The sequence below is a fragment of the Urocitellus parryii genome, chromosome 3, assembly GCF_045843805.1.
Source record: "Urocitellus parryii isolate mUroPar1 chromosome 3, mUroPar1.hap1, whole genome shotgun sequence".
Lineage (NCBI taxonomy): Eukaryota > Metazoa > Chordata > Mammalia > Rodentia > Sciuridae > Urocitellus > Urocitellus parryii.
In genome coordinates, this window is record NC_135533.1 from 174329618 (window position 1) to 174352612 (window position 22995).

The window sequence follows — 22995 nt, forward strand, 5'->3', positions numbered from 1 at the left end:
ATGTACAATCACATACCCAAGCTCCCATTATCTAAAACTCAGGTTAAGAACCCTGATTTAGATAAAGATTTATTTCTGTATTTTCCCATATACATTAGTTTTATTGACAAAATAATGAAATAGGTCCTGCTTCTAAACTTAATTTCTAAAAATGCATTTATTGTTATGACAGAACCTAGAGATTCACTTATTTATTACCCATTCCCACATAAATATCCTTCTGACATTTCTTGCAATGATACAAATGCTGGAAAATTAACATCTACATATCTTTCTTTCACATGCAACTAGAGCTCTGGGTGAGAATTATTTCCCACAATCAGATAACTTGAGTCAAACCAGAATTCAGACAATAAATGGGGAAAGTGATAGTGTGAAGTATCCATTTTCTTGATATGGATTATAGTGGAGGCAGTGTAGCTTGTAGAAAGGCTCTGTTGGCTACCTTTTCAGAGGAACAGTTAATCTAGTACACACTGTCAACAGTTTGGCTTTGTGAGACATTTCTAGTGGCTTAATATAGTATCTATTTCTATAGCTCTTCCAACAATTCTGCAATCCATTTATAAAATTCCCTTTAAAAATCCTTATCTACTTGTTCTAAATAGAATCAACTCTGTTCCCTGCAACTGAATTCTAAATTATATAATATGGTATTGCATACCAGAAAGGGTACAAGCAACACACTCATAAGCAAAGAGGAGCTTAGGATTAATGAACTGAACTGGTGGGGTTTGAAGGCATCAAGAATCCTGTATCAGAAGAGGGAGAGCTAAAAGTTCATGGAACATAGTAATAAAACTGTTCCTTAAATTAATGGTCTTGGATGTCTAGAAAGGAGTGCCTATAAAAAACAAGGCTTTGGGGCTGGGGATGTGGCTCAAGTGGTAACGCGCTCGCCTGGCATGTGTGGGGTGCTGGGTTTGATCCTCAGCATCACATACAAATAAAATAAATTTTTTGTCCCCCGAAAACTAAAAAATAAATATTAAAAAATTCTCTCTCTCTTTAAAAAAACAAACAAACAAAGCTTTGTCAAAGTGAGTGGTTGTTGTGATAAATAACTCTAAGAAAGGAATGAAGAAAGACTATAGAGTGCACATGGCTTTTAAATGTGCTAGAGAGCATAAAGAAAGAAAATAACCAACTCATTTTTAAATTCCTGGTTCATGACACAAAACAGTAGGAAGTTTCTATAAATGCTCTAAGATAATCTCATTTTAAAACTACTAAAAAACCGATGTAACCTCAAGACATAGCTTAATCCTTTGAGATACTGAATTACCCATAGGCTGATTTCAGTCTTTCAGTTCTATTACATAAAAGTTAGGGCACTGATTAGGAAAGAAGGTGCAAAAAAAAAGGGGGGGGGTGTTGTCTGAATATCCTGAGCTCCCATGTTACACTGGGCTTCCCTAGTCAACAGATGCTCTCTCTCCTGTTCTCTTTGGTGAGGTTATTCTGGTCTTGCTTAAAGAGCCTGTCAAAACACCTATATAACACATTGTGGTACAGACAGGTGCATCAGAAATAACTTTTGAGTTTTTCTGTGCATACATGTAGAGAAGACTAAAGAAATTACAACACAATCTTTTTCTTTTTTCTTTTTCGGTGCTAGTAATTGAATCCAGGACCTTGTGTAACCACTCTTTTTAACATGTACTTCCCGGTCCCTGTACAGAATCACATTTGCCTCTCAGAGACTGTTCATCCTATTCTCAATGGAATATCCTGATTGAAAATTAGAAATAATATATGAAAAGCAAACATATAACAATATATCAAAGAACTGTCAAGAGACAAGTTTCATTTGACTGAGCAAAAACAATACCACCTAAAGAAACAGAACTATGTGTAACTAACCAAAGACCTGTACAGTTTCACTTTGTTGAGGAAACACAGTGACTAATTCAAATACTTGCTTTAAGTGTATCCAGTGCAGACAGAGCTGCTTCCAAGGCTGGAATTGCCTCAGCTAGATCACTTTCACACTCATTTTTTAGAGCTTGGGCTTCTTCAGCCTTTCCACTGGCTATCTCTTCATCTAATTTCACAAACTTTTTTTTTGCTTCCACTTCTGCAGATTCTATTTCAATTATCTAAAGAAAAAAAATAAAGTCAATTCTGCAAGCATCCAATTGCTCTCTCAATCCTAGAGGCAAAAGAATATGTAAAAAATAAGTCATCCAACATATTATTTTGAAGGCTAGAAAGGTCTAGAGTAAAATGAGAAATGCAAATATATGTGAGCTATTTTGGAAATGGGCTTCACACCTCTTCAAAAACAAATTGGGCTGGGTTGTATCTCAGTGGTAGAGCACTTGCCTAGCATGTGTGAGGTACTGAGTTCGATCCTCAACACCACATAAAAATAAATAAATAAAAATAAAGGTATTGTAAAAATCTACAATAATAATACTTTTTTAAAAAAATGAACTCACACGGGACCCAGTGAGACAGAAAAGGGTTAAGTCCCTAGGATCTAGTGATAAAGTGGGGGGAGAGGGCTTATCTTCAAGACAAATTTAACATATTTCAATTGTCCTTTGATGGCAATAAAAACATTCAGGATACTCTACCTGCATCATACGTGCATTTTCAATTTTAGCTTCCTCCAACTTGGGCTGTAACTGAACAAGCTCTATTTGCATTTCACCAACCTAAATAGACAGTTTGTCATTAAGTTTCCATTGCTATCATTGCTACTAAAATCAAACATAGAAAATACAAATTTGAACATATCATAAAGTATTGGGGCAGAAAATCTTAATGTTTTTACAGTTCTTTGTATGATAAACAAAATGATGAGAATGTAGCCAGTTTTTCTCACAAAAATATTTTCTTGGGCTGGGTTGTACCTCAACAGTAGCGCACTTGCCTGGCATGTGTGAGGCACTGGGTTCGATTCTCAGCACTGCATATAAATAAATAAAATAAAAGCCTATCAACAACTAAAAAAAATCTTAAACATTTTTTCTCCTTCTTGAATATATGACAAGCTAGTGGGAGAATGCAGTTACCATGGAAGAAATGCAGACAGAAAACAAGTGGGTAGCTCAGGTATCCCTATTATACCATTATTATGGTATACAGTGCAAAGATGAACCAACAAAAACTTCTATTACTTATACTAAACTAATACTAATAAGTATTACCAGCACTTGATTTAAAAAAAAACCCAAATCTTTTAATTAATAAAAAGTCAACACAGACTTTTTATATTTTCTCAAATGCCAAAAAGTTAACTAAAAATAAAACAGTGTGGTCTGGGCAATTTAATGAATGTTTCTTAATGTAACTCTATCTGTAAAATGACAATCATAATAGTGATGATCTTATGGAGTTGTTATGAGGAATAATTGAAAGAATGCATGTGAAAAGCATGCATATAACAAATTCCCAATCAATTGTAGCTCTTGTTATTATTTCTTGTATTTCTCAGTATATATTACTATTTTGAGCAGCTCATCAAATTTACCTGAGACTCAGCAAAAGCTAATTTGTCAAGACCATTTACATATCGTTGTTTTGCTTCCATGACAGCTTGTCGCTTCTTAGTCAAAAGCTGTCGAAATGAACCAATAAGTTCAAGATAAGAAGTAGCAGTAACATAGTTATGTCTTCCTAACTCATGCAAGAACCTAAAAGAGAGACAGGTAACATATATTCCTGTAAGTAATAAGTTTCATAAAGAGGTAAATTCAACAGAGCCTTAACAACAAACATTTAAGAATGAAAGTCAAATTTTATGTAGAAGTGCTAAGTACTTGAACTTTATAAGACTCCAGAATTCTGCACATAACCATATCCTAATTTCTTATCTGCAAAATATTAAATAGAATGACATATTTTAAAAACATAAACCAGTGAAGATGTCTGCAAAAAGTGAATTATTGTACAAACAATACAGACTTTTTTTCCTCCCAAACATTTTATTCACTGGGATCTAAACCTGTAAGTGACCCAAGATATTGTGAGAGATAGGCAAGTAGAATTGGAAAGAGAAAATTTCCAACAAATTTCCAAGCATCATTCCATGACACAAGTATGTTACACAATGCTTGAATGTTATAAATCCAAAATTATAAGACTACCACACAATGATATTTAATGGTAAGTAAATGAACTATAGCACACTACAGCCACTGTCTAAGCCAACTGTGCTGGCTACTTGATTCTGGACAGGCAATATAACATGGGTACTTAGGGTTACTCATCCTTGAGATGAGTACGTCAGATGAACAGTTAGAAAGAATATTCTAGAAGTATCTATACCCCAACTAGCCCCCTCTCTCTAAGAACTTCTACCTGGTCCTGGGCAACAATGTTTGATCTACAAAATCTGCTACTCTAACCACAGCTGATCAGGCCAGGGTTGAGCACTGGACACAAACAAGACTAATCATTTATTCAGAATAAATTTGGAATAAGGAGCTAGAAATGACCTTCTAGTCTCTCTTTATAACTGTAACTGCAAGAAGTAAACTGGAGAGCTGAGAGGTAGCCAGCTTCTTCCAAATGTACTGGGAAGTACACCAGGCAGTCTACAAAAAGAGACAAGAAAGCAGATGCCCAGAGAGAAGCAGTGATGAGAAACAGGAAAACAGGGCTGGGGTTGTGGCTCAGTGGTAGAGTGCTCACCTAGCACGTGCGAGACGCTGGGTTCGATCCTCAACCCACATTAAAAATAAATAAATAAAATAAAGGTATTGTGTCCAACTACAACTAAAAAATTATTTAAAAAAAGAAACAGGAAAACAAAACAACAACAAAAGAAAAAAATAAAGTAGGTAAATAAAAGAAAAACTAAACATTCTTGGATCCTGATTTTTTTTTAAGTTTTTTTACTTATACATAGACACAATATCATTATTTTAATTTTTTATGTGGTGCTGAGGATCAAACCCAGTGCCTCATAAGTACTAGGCAAGCGCTCTGTTACTGAGTCACAACCCCAGCCCCCTCCCCACCCATGGCTTTCTAACACCTGCTTTTCAATTGCTTTTTTTTTTTTTTTTTTTTTTGATACCAGGGATTTAACCCAGGGGCACTTAACCACTGAGCAACATCCCTAGCTCTTTTAATGTTTTATTTAGAGACAGGGTGTCCCTAAGTTGCTCAGGACCTTGCTAAGTTGCTGAGGCTGGCTTTGAACTCATAATTCTTCTGCCTTAGCCTCCTGAGCCACTGGGATTACAGGCATGCGCCACCGCACCAGGCTTTTCCAGTTACTTCTAAGATCCAGCTGTATACTTCCCCTTAAGCTTTGTGAAACACCCCTGGATCTTTATAATAAAATTCCCCCTTTTATTAAAGCTAGACCAAATAGTTTTCTATTATTTGCAGGCTGAAGATTTTGACTAATTGAAGGTTTTTGACTAATTAAATGATCAGAAAGAACTCGAAGAAATAAAAAGTATATTAAAAATTTGGACTTTAGCAGAAAGAAATGCTTTAAACTATAAGGCATTAATGTCATTCTAAAATTTATTACTACTGACCTCTCCGAAAGGTCCATAATGGAGGTGTGAAAGTGTTTACAGACTGGAACTATCTCTCTTCGTTCAACTTCAGTAAGCTCCAGTGTTTCTAAGAATTTCACAGCTACAAGTTCGAGAGCATCTTCAGGCCATGGCTAAAAACGGGGGGGGGGGGGCAGTTATGAAATTAAAGGTTAGCAGTCCCAATCCAACTATATAAGTGAATTCCTATAGAAAAAGAATTTGGGATTGAGAAAATTAGGGCCTTAATGAGAAAAATAGAATAAGGAGGACTGAGTTCACAATATTTATTAGGTTTATAAAAGATTTAATAAGTATTTTTATGAATTAATTTAAAAAGATAACACAATATAAATGAAGAATCAATGATATTTTAAATATTAAAGACATATTACACTGCTTTTCCAACTCTTCTACTTGAATGCATGCCAGTGGCAGAAAATTCTAGTTGTCCACCCAGCATCATCTTCTTAGGAAGATTTTATTCTGGATAGCAATATGTCCAGCTAAAAGACAACCATTGCTAGATTCCCTTGTAATTCAGAAGAGCATAAGCAATTGTTGGGTAGGACGTCAGAGAAAGGTCTTTAGAGGGTTACAGAGTTGGTCTGCATACTTTTTTGTCCTATTTTTATTCTTCTACTTGTTGTCTGGACTACAGTTATGAAAACTCGAGGTCTACCAATCATCTTACAGACTATAAATTGATCTTGAGAATGAAAATCACATGTTAAAGATAATAAAGCAGAAAGAACGTGGGATACTGATGCTTTACTTAAAAAGCTACAAAAACACCAACCACTTTGCTTACCTTCAGCTGTTTTGTTTTTGTTTTTTTGGTGGTGGGAATCAAACACAGGGCTTTACACATGTTAAACATGTGCTAGCAAGGAGCGACATCCACAGCCCCCAGAGCACTCTTTTTAAAACAGCATTCCTGGGCTGGGGATGTGGCTCAAGCGGTAGCGCGCTCGCCTGGCATGCGTGCGGCCCGGGTTCGATCCTCAGCACCACATACCAACAAAGATGTTGTGTCCGCTGAGAACTAAAAAATAAATATTAAAAATTCTCTCTCTCTCTCACTCTCTCTTTAAAAAAAAAACAAAAAAAAACAGCATTCCTTCTGCTATTACTCTGAACATTATAATCAATTTTATTCTTAGTACTTACAAATACTTTGCATATCATTTATTCATCTGTTGTTGGTCTACCCCTCAGCCCTGAACTAAATTGTAAAATTCATGAAAGCAAGGACTTTTTCTCAGTGCTATACCTTCAGTCCCTAAAAGAACACTTTGCAACAAATATTTAATTAAATGTTAATGAGTAACTTTCATTTTCTCATTAGAATATTTTTTCAGATTTCCTTTAATTTAGATTCAATAAAAGGCTTGTAATTGTTTTTCTTTTAGAAAAAAAATATTTATTTTAAGACTTTTTTTTTTTTTTTTTTTGCAGTGCTGGGGATTGAACCCAGGGCCTCAAGCATGAAGGAACATGTTCTGCTACTGAGCTACATCCCCAGTCCCAAATTCAAACTTTTTTTTTAAAGATTTTTTTAAGATGGACACAATATCTTTATTTATTTTATTTATTTTTATGTGGTGCTGAGGATCGAACTCAGTGTCTCACATGTACGAGGCAAGAGCTCTACCAATAAGCTATAACACCAGCTCCCCAAATTCAATCTTTTTGATGAAGCAACCTATTAGTAAAAAAGTTTTAAGCACATATTGCCATTATATACTTTGGGGAGGGGGTTGGAGGGACCAGGGATTGAACTCAGGGATACTCTGTCACTTAGCCACATCCCCAGCCCTAATTTGTACTTTATTTAGAGACAGGGTCTGATTGAGTTCTTAGGACCTCACTTTTGCTGAGGCTGGCTTTGAACTCTTGATCCTCCTGACACAGCCTTCTAAGCCACAGGGGATTACAGGCATGCACCACCACACCCAGCCCCATTATATAGATTTTTATTAATAGATTACATTCATGCAATATTATTGTTCTGATACATTTTTTAAACCTAAAAGAGACTTGTAGGATTTATTATATTAGGAATGAAGAAATTTTGTAAAATAAAGATTAAATGTCATATCATTAAATTCTTAGAGGCTTATCATTGTATTCTGGGTGATTCTTTTTTTTTCCCCCCCCTGGTACTAGGGATGAATCCAGGGGCACTTAACCACCGAGCCATATCCCCCGCCCTTTTAAAATATTTTATTAGAGGTAGGGTCTCATTGAGTGACTTAGGGCCTTGCTAAGTTGCTGAGGCTGGCTTTGACCTCACAATCCTTCCCCCCAACCCTGTGGCTGGGTGGTTCATGTATATAATGACGCAGTAGGAAAAGAGCCTTCAGGTCTCTCAACCTTGTTTCTTAAGGGTGCGATCCCCATAGCTACAGCAATCATCTTGTCACGATAATAAATGAAACAAAGTGCACTGAGAATGGTAGAGCAAAAAGATGGAAAGAACCTGGATCCCAGATAACATGGTTGAGCCTATAAATTAAGTAAAACTGGAGATACTTTTGACTTCTTTCTATATGAGATGATACTTCCCTTTTTGGGAAGACATAGTAATATTATTAGTTTTCCTTTAATCATAAATATTCTAACTTCTGAGCTGGGGCTCAGTGGCAGAGTGCTTTCCTAGCATGTGAGAGGCACTGGGGTTTGTTCCTTAGCACCACATACAAAAAAATAAACAAAGTAAAGGCATGCAGTCGATCTAAAACTAAAAAAAAAAAAAAAAAAAATTAATGGCTACAAATGGTATTAAACCTGAATAATTAGAAATGAACCACTCAGCCATGGGGTGGGAGGGTACATGACACATAGCAGTTTACACTTACTTCCTGAGTTTCACAAACCCAAGTCCCATTAGCTCCACTGACACAGGCTCTTTCTCCTCAGTTCTTTTTTTTTTTTTAAATGGACTTTATTTAAATATAGTGGTGAGAATCAGAATCGAACCCAGTGCCTCATACATGCTAGGCAAGCACTCTAACTCTGAACCACAATCCCAGCCCTCTCCCCAGTAAAGTCTTTATTCCTCTCTGTTGCCTATTTAATATCCCTTATTTTCAAGACTCATTTTCTTCAAAATTTTCCCAGTAGGTATGACTCACTTATAATAGAACTGCAAATATCATGGTTATGAAAAAAAACACCCAGAAGTTACAGAACTGTATTTATAAGATTTTATAAAAGAAGACTATGGTTGGACAGATTATGTTTGTATGGTTTTGGATTTTGTCTACTTAATAGAAGCAATACTAAAATATAGCTTACATAAGGCAAAATTGTTTCACATAGTTTCTGTTACTGTATGAACACACTAGAACATCCACTGATAAAACATGCATGTAATCCTCAAAAGGTCAGAATTAGATTTTAAACATAAAATTCATGATAAATTAGTTCCAGAAATTAACTTTTAAAAGAAATTATCCAGGTTCAATGTATAGTCCACATTCTCTTGGGCATAAAACAAATAAGCAGAAGGCATCATGAGCTACTGTTTTCAAGATTATTGATATTTAGCGCTCCTACACAGGCGATGACAAATTAATACCATCATTTGCTGCCAACATTACTAAAATTGCTGTTCAATTGATCTTTCTGTCTCTTGTTTTGCCCAAATCCAATTCTTCTACCATACAACCTCCAAGTGTTTTGTTTCCCCTAAAATAAAGATTACCTAAAAATATATTAATGCCACTATGACATCTTTGTTATAATTTCCTTTATAACCTGGCACCCAACCAAACTCCAACTTAATTCCTGGGGCCTTCATTACTAGTCAGCTATACCAAACTAGGTGAAGTTGCCCAAATGAGCCATTTTTCCTCCATCCTTCTGCCTCTGCACATGCTATCCTCTCATGATTATTAGTTATATTTTTCAACTTGACAGGGCAATGAGGTATCCAGATATTTGTTCAAACATTATTCTAGGTGTTTCTGTCAGGATGTTTTTATATTAATTCATTTAAATTGGTAGACCAACGAAGCAGGTTGTGCTTTCTAAGGTCAGTGAGCCCCATCCAATTAGCTGAAGGCTGAAATGGAACAAATATATTGAACTTCTCTCAAATAAGAGGAAATCCTCCTTTTTATTTAACTTCAATCTGGGATATTGGTTTTATTGCTGACTTCAGACTTGAAGTAAAAGAGTAGTTCTTTCTGGTCTTGAGCCTAATGGCCTTCAGAGTGGAAATACACAATTGACCCTTCTGGGACTCCAGTTTTGCAGATTGCAGATTTTGGGATTTGTCAGCCCTGTAATCACATGAGCCAATTTCTCACAATCAGTCAATCTCTCTCTCTCTCTCTCTCTCTCTCTCTCTCTCTCTCTCTCTTTCTCTCCCTCTCTCTCTCCATATACATGTATATATACAAATATATTTATAATATTTATATTCTAAAATTATACATTGCCTAGTATTAGAATATACATTATATAACATAATATTAAAACATATTATATATTATTAATATAGTAGAATACATATGAACTAATATACATGTACATATGTATATGTACATATATGCATATATAAACCAATATATTAGAATAAAAACTAATTATGACCTTTTAAGGCAAAACACACACACACATATATAAACTTTAAAATGGAATTAGTTTTAAAACACAAAATTGATAATAAACTTAAAAGTAATAAAACAAATTAATATCATAAATTAATTTTTATTAATCATGTAATTATATAATCGTTTGTATAATCTCCTATTGGTTCCTAATATACCACTGTATGTAATTCATACTTCAGAGATTTACTGTCTTTATATGTATATCTTTTGTATCCGAACATTATGGCTTTTTACTTTTGACTGCTAATTGCTTTTCATATCTTCTAGTTAAGGATATGAACTCCTTGTGGAAAACATGTACCTCTGCTAAGCACTATGCTTGTTAATATAGTAGTTTACCAAAAACCACAGAATATATATTAATTGAGCTTAAATAAGACTTAAGTAAAATTCCAAGAGTTAGCCATCCACTCTGTCACCAAAATTACAAACCTGAAACCAGTCAATGGTACAGCAATTGATGAGGGATGGGAACTGTCTCAAGCGATTTCGAAAAGCATCTCCAATAGGGCTAAAGGCCACTACAATATGAAGATTATCTTTGCAGCGATTCACAAAGAAAGCAAACAGTGCTAAAGGACTGAGTTCTTCATGTTTACTGCCAGCCTGAGCTACTGGACGAACACCCTAAAGAATATAAGAAAATAAAAACTTGTAAATAATAATAGATTTGCTGATAACAAGATTAATGTATATTAGAACAAGAAGAAGTTTTATTACTTCCAATAAATATTTTTAAATTTTTGCTTTTATGTCAACAGAATGGCTTTGGCATAATTAATACCTACAAAATCTCTTCCAATTCCAAATTCAATAATTTAAAACAAACATTTATGTTCAACATCTGTAGTAATTAGATAAATACAAATTAAAACTCCACTGAGATTTTATTTCACTCCAACCAGAATGGCAATTACCAAGAATACAAGTAATAATAAATGTTGGTGAGAATGTGGGGAAAAGGGTATACTCATACTGCAAATTAGTACAACCATTCTGGAAAACAGTATGGAGATTCCTTAAAAAAACTAGGAATGAGGGAGTTGGTGCTGTGGCTCACACTTGCCTAGCGTGTGTGAGACACTGGGTTTGATCCTTAGCACCACATATAAATAAATAAAAAATAAAGGTACATCAACAACTAAAAAAAAATCTAGGAATGGAACCACCATTAGACCCAGTTATCCCATTCATTGGTATACATATATATATCCAAAGGAGTTAAAATCAGCATACTACAGTGACACAGCCACATCAATGTTTATAGTAGCACAATTCACAATAGCTAAGCTATGGAACCAACCTAGGTGCCCTTCAACAGATGAATGAATAAAGAAATTGTGGTATACACACACAATGAAGTATTTAGTCAGTCATAAAGAATGACTTTATGACATTGCTGGTGAATGGATTAATTTGGAGACTATCATGCTAAGTGAAATAAGCCAATCCCCAAAAGCCAAAGGTTAAATGTCTTCTCTGATATGTGACTGCTAATCCACAATAATGAGTTGGGGAGGGGAATAACAGAAGTTCATTGGATTAAACATAGGTCAGTGAAGGGGGAAGGGAGCAGGGATAGGAATAGGAAAGAGTGGAAAATCTGACATAACTTTCCTATGTACATATATGAATACACCACAGTGAAACCATCAAGTACAACCACAATACTTGGATCCTAATTAGAATATGATATATCCATTATTGTATAAATATATCAATATAGAGTCTAATATCATGTATAACTAAAAATATTAATAAAATAAAAACAAATATTTGCCAAGAATTTACTTCAAAAGAGGATCTCAAAAATTCACCAAGCTATAGATTAAGAACTATAATTCAACATTGTAAGAGGAAAAGAAAACCAACAGAAACAAGAAGAGTCAATAAGAAACTAGTTAAAAACATCAAACATCCATATATTGGAATGTCATGAAACTTTTAAAAATAAGGTATATTCCATTTCTGGTGGGATGGAAAATTGGTGCAATCACTATGGAAAGCAGTATGGAGATTCCTTGGAAAACTTAGAATGGAACTACCATTCGACCAAGATATCCCACTCCTCCATCAATACCCAAAGGTCAATACCAAATCAGCATACTACAGTGATGCAGCCATATTCATGTTTATAGCAGCTCAATTCACAATAGCTAAACTGTGGAACCAACCTAGATGCCCTTCAATAGATGCATGGATAAAGAAACTGTGGTATATATACACAATGTAATATTACTCTGCATTAAAAAAGAATAAAATTATGGCATTTGCAGGTAAATGGATGGAGTTGGCGAATATCATGCTAAGTGAAGTAAACCAATCCCAAGAAACCAAAAGCCAAATATTTTCTTGGGTAAGTGGATGCTGGTCCATAATTGGGGGGTGGTGGTGCATAGAAAGAATGGAGGAATTTTGTGTTAAATTAGAAAAAACACACAGATACAAGCCATGCATGGTAGTGTGTACTGGTAGTTGCAGCTACTTGAGATGTTCAGGAAGGAGGAACACTTGAGCACCAGAGTTTGAACCCAGCCTAGTCAACAAAAGAAACAAAAATACAAAACAAATATTTTATATATATATATATATATATATATATATATATATATATTTTTTTTTTTTTAAATGCGAATATATGAGAAAGAGGGAAGGAATGGAAAGGTTTAGTATTGAACTGATAGAAGGAAAAGACAAAACTATTAAAGTAACCAGGGGAGCTTGGCAAAGCTTAGGAAATCCCACTCTTCCAAGGTAACAACCCTTTGAGTGTAAATAAGAAGGGTGAATTTCTCCTGTGAGAATTACCCTTCATCGGCAACCTTCTCCACATTCCTGATATCGCCCAGGTAAAAGCAAATAACTTGAAATTTTCCCTGTTATTTTCTTCTTCTTCAACATAAGCAAGCCATAACTGCTAAGGCTTTCTAAGTGCCTAACACTATATAAATGTTTCATTTTCTTTGAGTCTCAGACTTCAACAACTCTATGCACAAGGAACTATTAGCTGTGCTCCTATTACAAAGAAGGGTGAGTTCATTCCACTCCAGGTACTATTACTAGAGGCTGAGAATGAAACATCCAAGCTTGAGTGATAAATTCTGTAGATAAGAGCAGTTATACTAATGAGGAAGGGAAAAATCACTAGCAGAGATCTTAGTGGGAAAGATTGGGATCAAAGTATGTGACATCTGACAGTAGTAGATGCTTCGTAAGTGTATTTTTCATCAATTAGATCATAAACCTGACTTTCAGATATATCAGAACTATAAGATAAGTAGTTTAAGTCTTCAAAAACTTTTACTAACCAGAGTTAAGCCATAAAGCTAAAAGAATAGCATTAAAATCATGTTTACTTTTATCAATTTAAGAGACGATTTTAAACTCTCTAATCATTTATAACACATGCTAAAATAATATCAAACAGGTAAAACAAACTTCCATTATTATGAAGATAAGAATTATAAAAATTCTACCTTGTAACCATGATAGATGCATTCAAAATTAACCAAAATGATGTATTAAATTAATATACTTTAAATTTTTTTCCTTTTTTTATTGGTTGTTCAAAACATTACAAAGCTCATGACATATCATCTTTCATACATTTGACTCAAGTGGGTTATGAACTCCCATTTTTACCCCAAATACAAATTGCAGAATCACATCGGTTACACATTCACATTTTTACATAATGGCATATTAGTGACTGTTTTATTCTGCTACCTTTCCTATCCCCTACTATCCCCCCTCCCCTCCCCTCCCATCTTCCCTCTCTACCTCATCTGCTGTTGTTCAATTTACTTTAAATTTTTAATTGAGCAAACTATATTTATGCTGAATAACAGAGGAAAGGTTTCAAGATGAGAAAACTGCTATTGTAAGAGCAGCACTTCCCCAAAAGTTTTTACCTCCATTACTTCTTGTTTTTCATCTGCAGCAAAGATGTTAGGTATTTCTCCAGTATTGAGCATGCTGTCAATATCTTCTAGAAAAGCTTCCTCTTTAATCTGAGTGTCTGTAATTAGAAAGACTGTCTTCTGGCCTCTCATGCCCACATTTTTCAACAGACCCTTAAAAGTAAAATGCCCTTATTAGTAGAATGTGATAGACTTATGTTGGTTTTCTTTCCCTCCCTTTCTCCTTCTTTTGACAACACTTTTAAGGACAATAAGTCTCCCTACTTCTGGTGGGGCTATCAATCAAGTCTCCATTTCTCTCATTCCCTAGGTGGGTTATCCAAACTAGTCAGTTTCCCCAATCCCCTAGGCATAGACATTGATTCAGAAGAAGGCACATTATTTAAGCAGAACCCTGTCATAGTGTTGCTTTGGGGCCTGAGATGGAGTTGAAACAAAAAGAATTCTTGTTTTGAGATGGAGGATACAAAGGCCAATAATTCATGAAGCCAATTGTACTTGCCTCATGGATTAAGCCTGCTGGAGAAGGAAGACAAAAGAATAAGAGCTGTAGTAGAAAAGAATAATTACTGAAGACATAATTGGAGGCCCTAAATTCAGCCATATCAAAAGTCAGTCTACCTACAGACACTTGAATCTTGTAAGTTATTAATTTCTTCTTTAGCTTAAACTACTATGAACTATTTTTGTTTGGTTATCAACTGCAATCAAAATTTCCAACTGATAAAAAGATATGGACTCAGTAGTGTGCTGGAACTGATTGTATAGTCTTGTTAGAATAGACTGTTAAAACTTCAGGAACTTCTGATCAGTTTGTTAATTATGTATGTAACAACTTAGTGAGACCCTATCTCTAAATAAAATACAAAATAGAGCTAGGGATGTGGCTCGGTGGTTGAGTGCCCCTGAGTTCAATCCCTAGTACCCGCTCCCCCAAGAATTCAATATTTTCTAATTGTATAAAACTGTCTTTTCCTAGTAAAGCTATTTTCTAATATGTAGGCTGATTTGTTCCTGGAAATAATTTTCTATCATCAAAACCAGAGTAGCTAGTAGTTTTTAAAGAAGTATTATATCTAATCATATCAGTTTTATACTTATTAATATATCTAAACAAATAGAAAATACAACATAATTAGTTTTAACTTATTGCCATGATCATCACTATATGTAAAATTAGTATTCAAACATGTGTGAAACTATCTCCCAATAAAAAGAGGATTAACATTTTCAAAGTAGTAATTATATGCCAGGCATATTACAAGAATACTTTGTACAATTTAACCAGAATAATCTATAGAACAGATTGTATTATTCAAATTTTACAAATGAAAAATATAGCAAGTGGCAGAATCAAGAGAACAGGCTAGGAAGCTTCAGATCCTCTTAGGAGCCTCTCCAAGCTGATATCCTACCTATGGTGTTATTCCTATCAGAATTCCAAGACAGGTGAGACAGCCCTAGGACAAATCAGAATACTGAACTCAAGTGAAATATGGAGGCAGGATTTGGGAATTATTCTCCCAGTCTCACCATACCATAGAAAACTGGCATGTGCCTTAGTGGGTGACAGCAGCAAGGGGAGCAAGAGATCAAAATCAAAGGTATAAAACAAAAAACAAAGGGCCTGAGAATAGAAAATTAAGACAGTCAAAAAACTCTTCCATACACTAGAATAAAAGCACATGCATGGTACTGGCACCAAAATAGACATGTAGACCAATGGCACAGAATAGTAGACATAGAGATAAACCCACACAAATACAGTTATCTCATATTAGACAAAGGTGCTAAAAACACTCACTGGAGAAAAAACAGCCTATTCAACAAACAGTGCTGGAAAAATGAAATTAAACCTCTATCTCTCACCTTGCACAAAAATCAACTTACAGAGGATCAAAGACTTAGGCACTAGAACAGAGACACTGCACCTAACAGAAGAATAAGTAGGCGCAAATCTTCACCATGTAGGCTTAGGATCTGACTTCCGTAACAAGACCCCTAAAGTGCAAGAAGTAAAATAAAAAAATCAATAAATAAGATGGATTCAAATTTAAAAGCTTCTTCTCAGCAAAGGAAACAATCAGTAATGTGAGGAGAGAGCCTATAGAATGGGAAAAAAATCTTTAACATATGCACCTCCAATAAAGCATTAATCTCTAGGATATATAAAGAACTCAAAAAACTTAACACCAAAAACCAATTAACCCAATCAATAAATGGGCTAAGGAACTGAACAGACACTTCACAGAAGAAGAAATACAACTGATGAGCAAATATATGAAAAAGTATTCAACATCTCTAGCAAGTAGATAAATGCAAATCAAAACTACACTTAAGATTTCATCTCACTCCTGTCAGAATGGCAATCATTAAGCATACAGGCAACAATAAATATTGGCAAGGATGTTGGGGAAAAAGGCACACACACATTGCTGGTTGGACTGAAAACTGGTGCAACCACTATAGAAAGCAATATGGAGATTCCTCAGAAAACTTGGGACGGATTCACCATTTGACCCAGTTATCCCACTCCTCGGTCTATAACCAAAGGAATTAAAATCAGCATGTTACAGTGATGCAACCACATCAATGTTTATAGCAGCTCAATTCACAATAGTTAAACTATGTAACCAACATAGGTGTCCTTCAATAGATGAATGGATAAAGAAAATGTGGTATATAAAGTCAGTGGAATATTACTCAGCTATAAAGAAGAATGAAATTATGGTATTTGCCAGTAAATGGATGGAGCTGGAGAATATTATGCTAAGTGAAAGAAGCCAATCCCTCAAAACCAAAGATTGAATGTTTTCTCTAATATGTGGATGCTAGCTCACAATAAGTGTTGGGGGCACTAGAGAAGAATAGAGTTATCTTAGATTAGGTAGAGGGAAGTAAAGGGAGCGGAAGGGAGGTAATGTGGGGATAGGAAGAATAGTAGAGTGAAACAGACATTATTACTTTATGTATACATATGACTACATGACCAATATGATTCTACATCATGTACACTCAGAAAAAGGAGAAATTATATCCTATCTATGTATGATATATCAAAGTGCATAAATATATTCTACTGTCATATATAACTAATTAAAAAATTAAAAACTAAAAAAGAAAATTTTAAAAGCACATGTGTGTCTACATACAAACACACACAACCCCCCAAAAGATACATTCTAAGAAAAAGTCTGAAAGGTCTTAGGCTAGAGATCCAGGTTGGTTGGTAAAGGTCTTCCCTGGCCTATAGTCAGTCATAAAGACTGGGAGAAATAGCTTGTGTTTTCAAATGCCAAAATATCAATAGAAGATCCAAAGGATGCAAAGACACAGGGACATGTGGCCTGCAAAGAAATAAAATAAACTTCAGAAACCAACCCTAAGGAAATACAGATCTATAAAATACCTAATACAGAATTTAAAATAACTACTTCAATGAACTAAAAAGGAATACTGTCAACTAAACTAAACCAGAAAAACAAAATGATAATATCCACAAAGAAATACAAACTAAAAAATCTAATCAAATAAAAATTATGGATCTGAAAATGTACAATAACTGAACTGAAAAATTCCTTAGGGGGAGGTTCAACATTAAACTGATCAGACAGAATAAAGAGTCAGCTAACTTGAAAACAAGTTATCAGGTGGACCACCATATATATTATGGGAACCCCAGAAGGACACAGGGAGAGGAAGGGGCAGAGAGTTAATGTGAAGAAATAATGGCCCCAGACTTTCAAAATCTGAGGAAAGAAAGGGACATACAAAGTCAAGAAACTCAATGAATAGTAATTAGGATAAGTTAAAAGGGACTACACTGAGAAACATTATAATCAGACTTTCAAAAGTCAAAGACAAAGAGAAGGTATTGAAAGCAGTAAGAACCTGCAACTTACCATGTATAAAAGAGTTTCCCCAAGATTACCAGTGAATTTTTCAGCAGAAACCTATATAGTAGAAGGAAGTGGGGTGATATATTCAAAGTGCTACCAGAAGAAATGTGTCAACCAATACTATATCTGGTAAACTTGTCCTTCAGAAATTAAGGAGAAATTAAGGCCTTTCCAAATAAATAAGTTCATTGCCACTAGATCTGCCCCAAACAAATACTAAAGGGAGTCCTTCAAGTTGAAGTTAAAGGACCTAGACAGCAACCTAAAGCCATACAAAAGTATCAATTTTCCAGTAACAGTAAACAGAGAATCCTCATTACTGTAATTTTGGTGCACAAATCTAGTTTTAATTCCAAAAGGAAAAAAGCATAAAAACACAAAAACTTATAAATGTATGTTAATGGGCACACAATTTATGAAGATATACTCTGTGACATCAATAACAAAGTGGAAAAGTGTGGATCTGAGTAAAATTTTTCTATGCAGTTGAATTTATCAGTTTTAAATAGACTGTTAGAACTTCAAGTTGTTTCATATAATAATAATGGTTACTAAAAGGAAAATACAGTTCTTTTTATATCCTGAAGATTAATACTTTATCTGAGATGCAGGTGGGAAAGATTTTCTCCCATTCTGTATGCTCTCTGTTCATGTTCTTGATTGTTTCCTTTGCTGTGAAGAAGCTTTTTATTTGATGCCATCCCATTTATTCATTCTTGATTTTACTTCTTGTGCTTTAGGAGTTTTATTGATGAAGTCTGTTCCTGAGCTGATATGATTGAGAGCTGGGCCTACTTTTTCTTCTAGTATGCACAGGGTTTCTGGTCTAACACCAAGGTCCTTGATCCACTTTGAGTTTTGTGCAGGGTGAGATACAGGGTTTCAATTTCAATCTAGCACATATGGATTTCCAGTTTTCCCAGCACCATTTGTTGAAGAGGTTATCTTTTCTCCAATGAATGTTTTTGGCGCCTTTGTCTAGTATGGGACACCTGTATTTATGTGGGTATGTCTCTTAGTCTTCTGTTCCACTGGTCTTCAATTCTATTTTTGTGCCAACACTGTGATTATGTAGTATAATTTAAAGTCTGGTATTGTGATGCCTCCTGCATTACTTTTCTCACTAAGGATTGCTTTGGCTATTCTGGCCTCTTTTATGAGTGCTTTTTTCTATTTCTATGAAGAAAGTCACTGAAATTTTAATGGAAATTGCATTAAATCTGTATAGCATTTTTAGTTGTATGGCCATTTTGACTTTTTAAATATTTATTTGTAGCTGGACAAATACCTTTATTTATTTATTTATTTTATGTGGTGCTGAGGATTGAACCCAGGGCCTCACATATGCTAGGCAAGTACTCTACCGCTGAGCCACAACCCCAGCCCCATTTTGACAATATTAATTCTGCCTATCCAAGAACATAGGAGGTCATATCTTTTCTAAGGTCTTCTTCAATTACTTTCTTTAATATTTTGTAGTTTTCATTGTAGAGGTCTGTCTTCCACTTCTTTTGTTAGATTGATTCCTAGTTAGTCAGAATTTTCACTGCTTGATTAAAAGATCCAACCAGCACAACTATAGAGCAGCAAAGGTTTATTTGGGGGCTCATGGTTTCAGAGGTCTAAGTCTATGGACAGCTGACTCTATTCCTCAGGGCTCAAGGTGAGGCAGGACATCATGGTGGAAAAGTGTGGGAGAGGGAAGCAGATTAAATGGTGACTGGGAAGCAGAGAAAGTTTATAACACCTCAATTCACAATAGCAAATCTAGGGATCCAACCTAGATGCCCTTCAACAGAAGAATGGATATAGAAACTTTGGTATATATATGAAATATTACTCAGCTATAAAGAAGAATGAAATTATGACATTTGCCAGTAAATTGATGGAACTGGAGACTATCATGATAAGTGAAATAAGCCAGTCCCCCAAAACCAAAGGTTGAATGTTCTCTCTGGTATGTGGATGCTAACCCATAACAAGGGAGGGTAAGATGGGGAAATATAGAAATTCATTGAATTAGATAAAGGGGAATGAAGGGAAGAGACTGGAGGGGAGGTGGTAATAGGAAAGACAATAGAATGCACCAGACATCACTTTCCTATGCTCATATATGAACATAAGACCAGTGTAACTCCACATCAAGTTCAACCACAAGAATGGGAACAAAATTGTAATGGGTTGTATCCCATGTATGTATGTCAAAATATACCCTGTCATGTAAAAACAACTAACAAAAAAAAAGGAAAATACATACCCAGAAATAAAGAGGTCACTATAACCAATGCCACAAAATAAAAAAGATTACAGGAGAATTCTATAAACAACTGAGTACCAACAAATTGAGTAACCCAGAATAAATGGATAAGTTCATAAAAACTCCATTACAACACAGATTTTGACATATTCTTGACAAATATTCCAAAACATATCTACCAAAAAAACCCCAAACTTATTATATATCACAATATACATATAAATATACTTACCATTTTATCTCATGTTTATAACAATCATATTATACTATATATATGAACAATTAAATTTATTTGAAAAATTAAAATATGCAAAGACAACACAGCTAACAAATCATGCAAAGCAGAAGTTAAAATTGAGTATATCTGACTTCAAGGTTCAATGTTTTTGCTACTTTGAAGGAATCAATATGTAAGTATTACGCTTTCTAAGTCTATTAGTTTATTAGGCAGTGAACATATAAAAGTTTTTCCTTTAAAGCATGAAAAAAAGAGGAAATGATATAAATATATCCTTTTTCCTTTCACGTCTATGTGGAACTCTTTGATATCTCCTTCAGTTCTACCATTTCTACCTGCTACTAGCCAAGAAAAAGTAATTCTCTATGCTAATGTTCTTTAAATATTTATTTTTTTTAGTTGTAGTTGGACAAAATACCTTTATTCCAAGCATTCATTTTTATGTGGTGCTAAGGATCAAATCCAGAGCCCCACATGTGCTAGGCGAGCACTCTACTGCGGAGTCACAACCCTAGCCCTCTCTATGTTAATTTTTAATATGTAAAGATATGCTAGCAATGTACTCTGCCACTGAGCTAAACCCCTAGCCCATACTGCTCATGTTGTCTACTGGAAGTCACATATTTATCTAAAATAAATCCTCCCAGAACTAGAGTAAAGATAGAATCAGCAGCAACAGTTGTAATAGTATAGTGAATAAGACTTGAATCAGAAAGCCATGCTCTACTGTGCATCATCACTTCCCTCTGTTTCAGTGTGCTCATACTGTTGTGCCTATAAAATAAGATCATATGATAAAATGCTCAGGACAGTGTTCAGCACACGTAGTAGGTGATCAATGGACAGTACTATCATCATCCATGTATTCAGTATACATCTACACAGGATATTTCTTTCTATATGGGTAAAAGTACACATTATTATAATTTTAGATGCTAGATTTCTTCATAATTTTACCTTTAAATCATCTCTCCACTCATTCATACTATAGCTCTTAGAAATTTCTGGTTGGAAAATCTGCATTTTTGCCATGGATGTAGCCAGACGAGTTAAAGACTGACGACCACTTCCTCCAAGCCCAACAAGCAAAGCATTTCCACCAGACTGCTTTAGATTTCGACATATTCTTGACAAATGTTCCAAAACATATCTAAGAAAAAACCCCACACTAATTATATATCACAATAAATAGGTAAATATACTTATCATTTTATTTCATGTTTATAACAATTATATTATACTGTATATATGCACAAGTAAATTTATTTTAAAAATATGCAAAATTAGACTTTGCATATATGTGTAAGAAAATATACAGGTGTAGTGAAAGTCCAAAGAAACACATGAGTTACTATTACTATAGGTTATGATGGGAGACACAGTGAAGAAGGGTAGACTACAACAGGGGACTTCAAATAAATTTCTCATATTATATATGTGTAATGTGTATTTAATATATTTTTCTTTATATCTTTTTGAACATTTTAAATATTTCAAAATAAAATTTTACAAATACCAATTTAAGCATTAATATCAAATGTAGGTACCTAAACACAACAAGATTCATTCTTGTTTTGTGAGTTTGATTATACTCATCTAAGCATTGGTCTACAATGTCACTAAAATGGCGAATATTTGGAATTTCAATATAAACTCTATCATCTCCTTCAAGGTCGGGATTCATATAATCACCAAACATGAGATTTCTTAAGTCTTCTTCAGTCACCTATAGAATGGAAATGAACAGATTACAAAACTTAAAATTTTTTCTAAAATATATTTAAGGAAATGACACAAAACTTAGTTTTATGTATGTTATGGAATGATTATAAATTCAATAATTGTTTTAAACATTAAGTAGGGAATCATATACTTGTAAAATTAATGCCTAAAACTATATTCCTAGTAAATAATAAGTTTTTTTTCTAGTCTGGAGGATCATCTTGGGTGACTCCCAATTATTATTTACTAAGGGATGGTACTATGTTACATATTTTATTATATAATTTAACTACTATCATACAAGGTTTTATCCTTTAAATAACTTCTGTTATATTCATTTCTCTGAAGATTAACTTCCTCAAAATAAACACCTATTCATAAGAAAAGCTGCAAGAATATGATCATTAGAAAGCAACATTTTGCTGGGTGGGTATGGTGGCACACAACAGTGACTTGGTAGGCTAAGGCAGGAAGATCGAAACTCTAAAGCCAGCCTTGGAAATTTAGTGAGATTCTGTTTAAAAATAAAAAATAAAGTCCAGGTATGGTGGTGCACACCTGTAATCCCAGCAGCTCAGGAGCCTGAAGCAGGAAGATTACGAATTCAAAGCTAGCCTCAGCAACTTAATGAGGCCCTAAGCAACTTAATAAGGCCCTAAGCAACTCAATGAGAGCCTGTCTCAAAATAGAAATATAAAAAAGGGGTTGGGAATGTGGCTTAGTGGTTAAGCACCTCTGGGTTGAATCTGGAGTGCCAAAATAAAATATAAATAAATAAAATTTTTTAAAAGGGTAGGAGATGTACCTCACTGGTGGAGTTGCCCCTGAGTTAAAAT

The 22995-nt window shown here is 34.5% G+C and overlaps 1 protein-coding gene across 1 annotated transcript in view; it reads right to left on the reverse strand.

Annotated features, from left to right (window-relative positions):
- Dnah12 (dynein axonemal heavy chain 12) overlaps positions 1–22995 on the reverse strand; it is a 262207-nt gene that overhangs the window by 89308 nt on the left and 149904 nt on the right. Inside the window, exons 41-48 of the mRNA XM_077795643.1 lie at positions 21985–22163; positions 21395–21587; positions 14035–14196; positions 10556–10750; positions 5502–5635; positions 3479–3641; positions 2580–2660; positions 1923–2099 (exon numbers count right to left, since the gene is read on the reverse strand). Coding sequence (XP_077651769.1) covers positions 1923–2099; positions 2580–2660; positions 3479–3641; positions 5502–5635; positions 10556–10750; positions 14035–14196; positions 21395–21587; positions 21985–22163 — 1284 coding nt within the window. The remainder of the gene's footprint in view (positions 1–1922; positions 2100–2579; positions 2661–3478; positions 3642–5501; positions 5636–10555; positions 10751–14034; positions 14197–21394; positions 21588–21984; positions 22164–22995) is intronic.